The sequence below is a fragment of the Vidua chalybeata genome, chromosome 5 (genome assembly GCF_026979565.1).
Source record: "Vidua chalybeata isolate OUT-0048 chromosome 5, bVidCha1 merged haplotype, whole genome shotgun sequence".
Classification (NCBI taxonomy): domain Eukaryota; kingdom Metazoa; phylum Chordata; class Aves; order Passeriformes; family Viduidae; genus Vidua; species Vidua chalybeata.
Window position 1 is genome coordinate 47224364 of NC_071534.1, and position 6000 is coordinate 47230363.

At 35.5% G+C, this 6000-nt stretch overlaps 1 protein-coding gene across 1 annotated transcript in view; it reads left to right on the plus strand.

Moving 5' to 3' along the window:
* FOXP2 (forkhead box P2) overlaps window positions 1-6000 on the plus strand; it is a 404617-nt gene that overhangs the window by 250529 nt on the left and 148088 nt on the right. The window contains exon 7 of the mRNA XM_053942772.1: window positions 5315-5416. Coding sequence (XP_053798747.1) covers window positions 5315-5416 — 102 coding nt within the window. The remainder of the gene's footprint in view (window positions 1-5314; window positions 5417-6000) is intronic.

Here is a 6000-nt window from a genome sequence, read left to right on the forward strand (position 1 = left end):
TGTAGGTTGGAATTTGTTTTCTTAAACTATCTGGGAAATCTTTGGTAATGGCATATGTATTAGTGAACTGGACAAGCAGTTTTTGGTCATCAGATAGCATTATAACATAAATAATTGAATGAGTGTTAACTGTGATTCATCAAACAACAAGAAATTCTTAGCGAAACTTATAATTCATCTACCTCTGATAGTTATATTTAATAGAAAATACACATATAGCAGTAATACATATGCACTCACACCAGCCCTCCCAGTTCTTACTTCATTTTTTTGAAAACAAACGAAATGTTTTCTGAAATGTTTCGTGAAACCTTCATTTTAAGTCCGTGTTTGAAGCAGTAATGTATATTCACTCACATAACTGTGTTTTACTCATGAAACAGAAAAGCAAAAGCACTTCTAGCCCAGTAGCTGTCTGGGTGACATTTCCATAGGGCCTGCTTTCTTCACTAGCCCTTCACTATCCACTAGCTGTAGATGTGGCTCCCCATCGTTGGGGTGGTTATCACAATATTTCGGTGCTGGTGCTTTTAGCAGGATACAGGTTATCAGAGATGTTGTTTATACATGTGAAAAAAAAACCAATATGGAAGCTATACCTCATATTTCACCTGCTGTTAAAACTGAATGCAGCCATTAGATAGGTGGTTATATACTGTACCTTTTGCTGGAGTTTTGGGGAGATGGGCTGTTGCTGATAACCGATGGATGCAATTAAATTGCCATTCTGACCATGCATTTTCAATCTTACTAACAACATCTCCTCTCCCCTCAGTCTTTCTAGTCATAGTCATCTCTTAATATTTTTTATAACCATTTAACTTCATTTTTTCCCATGCACTTTTAGATTTTTTCTTCATATTTTTTTCCTTGTCTGTAGCATCAGTGACCCTCATCTTTTCTGATAAAGATCATAAAGATCATAGACAGTTTTTATAGTTATTTCAGGAGCTCTGCTCTGTCCAATGTTAGTGCTGTCCTGTTCTTTTGCAGGTCTTTGTATATGGTTTTTAGCTTCTTCCAAAATGGAAGTTTCTTAGATAATTCTGTATTTCTTTAACAATTTTTCAGAATTGCTTTTTTGCCTGTACATTCTTTGCATCAGCCAAACCCTCACACCCTAATTTTCCTGCCTTTGGAGGGCAGTTTATGATCTAGCTGTGTATCTTCCCTTTGGCCAGCTATACCTTGTGAAAGATGGAATTTACACAATAAACCTTACACTTACCAGCCTTCCTTAAGACATACTCCTTCCATAGCTTTGACCTTGGTCTATTTTTTCTAGAGAGTCAGTTGACTTCCAAGGAGGACTGTGTGTTCTTCCTACTGGACATTATTTGGAGGAGCCATCCCCATATTCCCAAACTTATGTTAAAAACTTAGAGCAGATCCACACTACTCTTCCTTCTTTGTAAAGGTTTTTCCCTGCAGGCTGAAATTATTAGTGCTTTTTATCATGACAGTTTTAATGGCAGCTTTTGGTACTATTTGTTTGTATTTTTGAAGCTCCACTTAAAATATTGTGGGCCTAAAATCAGGTGTAATTCAGTAGTATTATATCATCCTAACCACTGATGAACTTGAGACACAGAGGTGTGAACTGAGTGTTTTATAAGTCTCTGTTGGGTGTAACTTGCAACTTTGTACATTTCTTTAAATTAGTTTTGTTGTTAAAAAAGTCAGTTTAAAATTATGAAAAAAATATGCTTGTCGTTTGTACAGTTTCATACACATCTTAAAATCAGCACAGAAGGTATTCTCTGCTTTGGAAAGAAGAGGTTGGTTGGGTTTTTTAATGTGAATACTAGCTTGATTATATTTAGACTTCAATTGTAGATGTGGTTCCCAGTTGGAGATGAGGAGTGTAAGATTTGCTCATTTGTTTGTAATTGCATGTATGTAGGGTATGCTCACTGTTTGCTAACACCTTTCCTGACAGCCACGATAAGCTGCTGGAGCTGGCGAGAGAGTTCACCTAGCAGAAGCTGAGAAGATCAAAGGTCATTTTATGAAATGCGAACTGAGAAGCTATAACGTAAACAAACCTGCTCTCAAAGAAGTACTGTTTCCTGCCTACATATACACAACTTTATTCTTTTAGGCTGTAGTCCACACTTTATGCAAATAATACTCACGCAGTTTCCATCTGAACGTGAACAGCAGAGAGGGACTTGAGTCCTGGTCCCTCCAAAATCCATTCTGCCCAATAATTAGGACACCTCTAGGTCGTCTTTTATATTTGTTAAATGAAAAGTGAATCATGGCTTAGGAGGTCTGATAAAAGTTGTGAGATTTTCATTATTGAATATTTCATAGTTTTCTGCTATGGCACATCCAGTATCTCTCCTTTTGATTAGTTTTGGGAAGTGTTGCCCTGAGTTTTAAAAGTGTTAAGTTTTCTTTTATAGTTCTTTTGAAAGTTTTAAAGTTCTCATAAAACTTCTTTAGCTTTCTGATAATGTTTACATATTTCTACTAGAGTTCTCACCCACTGTTCATGTAAATAATAATTGTTTTACATTCTTCTTTTTGGGAGGGGAGAATTGATAGAGTGTTAGTTTGACCAGTGTGGTTAGAGAAGTAGTAATTCCATCCTCCAATCCACGGTCGCCTTTGGAATTCTATAAATACCAGATGTTCAAATAAAACTTGCTCTTTTTTCTCTTCTGAACTTACCAAGCTTCTGTGTACTCATTTCGTGTCCAATAGCAACTGGGAAGTACCTGTTGCATTGAGGAAGTAGTGAAAACCAACTGCCGTGATCCTAAATAGCAAAAAGTAAAAGTAAACGTTTCAAGCAAAGTGCATGGGATGCTGTCATTTTAAATTATGAATAAGAAAAGCAGCATTTCAAGTCTTCACTATTGAGGAAAGCATCAGTGTGATTTCGAACATTCACATGATAAAAACAGTGGTAAATTGGTAAACCCTAAAAGTTTCTATGATGCTGGCAATGGTTATGGATTCTAAAAGGTAAACAGTGTATTTCAAATCTATACAAGAATAACTAAGGAAATAGATCTCTTTGAACTCAATTATATCAATGTTTCACTTTTTTCCCCTGGTCTGTAAAGTAAATTCTTCTTGGTGAGTATTTCATTGAAAGATCCAATAGGAAAACTGGAACCGTTGTTAAAATTGGTGAATATCTCTGAAAATCAGTGTTACTGTTCTTTTCTCTCATCTCTCCAATATTCCTCCTATCTCCATCTAATCACGAGTCTCAGACTGTGCAGCTATTCTGTAAATAGTCATCCCTTTTTTGCTCCTCTTATCTATGGTGTTTTCTTGGTTTCCAAAAGAGCACAATAACTCTAAGCATTCTTTATCTCTCACCTCTTCTTCTGTTTTCTTTGTGATTCCATCACTTCCTTTGTAACTTGAGTCTTTTCTTTCTTGTGCACTTACTTCTTGTCTGTAATCCAGCATGATTTTGGACTTCTTACGAGTTCCCAGTACTTCCACATCTTCCCTTGTCCCATTCTCCTACAATCTCATCTCCTGGATGGTTTTAGCAAACCCACAGCTTTTAATTTCCGCTCTGTCCTTAATGCCAGCTTCAATTGCTGAAAAGTCCATTTTTTTTCAACCACCTTCATGCTCTGTCCCATGCTGCCCCATAAAATCTGCAAATCCACTATGGCTGTTGCTGTTGCTGAACTCATGTCCATGTGGTGTGTACAGCAAGTTCAGCACTGGCTAATCCATGCATAGACTGAAACTTGCATTTATAGTAGCTGGGAATGATTTGTTTTTCCTTGCCTTCTGCTCTTTCCCGCTGTGTTTTTGCATGATCTTCTTATGCCACACATGCACGGTGTCAAATCTAATGGGGCCTTAATTTAGGCATCTACATGTTACTGTTATTAATTAATAACTCCATCCTTTGTTAATTTTGACAACTGCTAAGAGGCTGAAGGGCAATTTTGCTTCTAACCATCTGTACAAATGCAAAAATGAAAAAAGACTGAAGATTGCCCATGGAAGGCAGGTTCTGCAGGCTGGTGCATTAGCACGTAGTGAACTGGTCTGCAGTAGTCAGACATTCATTTTCCCTAACAGACGTAGCCTCTATTTTAGGGACAACAAAAATAGTACTTTTCTTGTGACAAGAAGTACCAGTAACCTTCAAAAGCATATTTGTATTAATCAACTAAAGGATATTGAAGCAGGAGAGCCAACTCAGTGTTCAGGGCAGTAAAGTGGGAGAGCTCTTTCTGTACTGAATAAGAAAGAGAGGAGAATATGTCCGTGCCTTTGACTTCAGTAACAGGCTTCCTTACTCAATAGTAAGGAATTACATGTTTGTATTTATGAGCTTTCTGAGTTCCTTCTGAGTCACCCACATGATGAGTTTTCTTACTAAAACAAAATAGAACAATGGAAATTCCCTCCTCCCCTCTAAATAAACATTCAGTTAGATTAATCAATTTTAATTTTATTCATACTTTAACAATGTATTTCCTGTTTGTTACACCACATTAAGAAAACTGTACTTCATCATATGTTGGTTTATGTCCTTACTTATTCATCAATGTTTTTTGAGCTCTTCAAATAACTCAGGAGAAGTTTTCCATTTTTTCTAATTTTTCATAATAACCTGGTTCCAATGACTTAATTGAGTAGACCAGAAATTACTTCATTCTTCTCTTTCAGAGAAATACTTAGATATAGACACTGGTTGGGATGATATACAAAGACTATCATGCTTACAATGTTACTTCATTGTCTCTTTGTACTTTACTCTCTGTCTGTTCTGCATCTGTTAATGTATTTTGCTAGTCTTGTCCTTGCCTGGTAACCTCCAGGGGGGCAGAGATTGCTAATTTGTTCAGTATTTGCACAGTAACAGCACAAGAGTTCTATTCTATGACTCTGGCATTATGACAATAAAATCACAACAGAAATGCATAGAATCTTATTTACAAAATATAAACTAAATTTAGTTGCTTTATGTGAATAAATTATACCAGAAATCATGCCAGAAATTAAATTTAGAATTTACAATTTTAGAATTTAGAGATTTATAAGCAAGGCAAAAAATTGAAGCCTTTCTTTCACCATAGAAAGGCAGAAAGTTCTCCTTTTTGGCATGTGAGATAAAAGACCTATGGAACTGGACTTGCATCTCAAAATGTATGAGGAAGTTCTGCAGAGCTTAAAATATAAATAATAATTTTGAAGATGTTTTATTTGTATACTTATGATTTGATTTCATTATAGTTGGATTTGAAAGTGAGAAAAAGCTTCAAATTCATTTAGCAGCTAAAATAAGAGTGGAAAACTACAACAAACTTTTTTTTTTTTTTTTCAGAATAGAGTAAATAACTCAGTCATAGTGAAAAATAAGCCGCATTCTGTCAGAGATCAGGATTATCACATAGATGATGAAATGATCTTTACATTTCCTTGTATGGTAAGAATAATGTAATTGTGCTTGCCTTTGCTTGAAGTAGTTAAAGGGACCATTCCTTTGGCACATTTATCAATCTTTTTATTCTTTCACTTCCATAAATGCCTACAGGAACTCTCTATAAAAGGCAACTGAGTGAGCTTACAGTGATAAATTTTTCTTGTTAGGAGAAATTACGTTCACTAACTTGAGCTACTTCAGCATGAAATTGAAAAAGAATCATTTTGTCTTAATTTACATTCTTGATTCAATGAGAAAAATGTAGATTAGTCCAAGAAAACTGTGGAGACATTGCTTTAAAAATCATATGTAAACTGAACTTGCTAACATTTTAAGTTCATCAAATAACACATCTCCTGTATTTATGATATTATTTCCTGTGAATCACTTAAAAATATATACATTTTGGTCTTTCAGATCCGTTTACTGTTTCAGTTACATCTTTATCAACACTGGTATGCATTTTTCATTTCCCACCTAAGCTGTCCACATTGTTCCTTAATCAAAATCACTGGGATAGTGCTGCGGTTCACTAGCCTTAGGAGCTGCTATTTGCCTTGAATAAATTACGTGAAAACATGTTGATT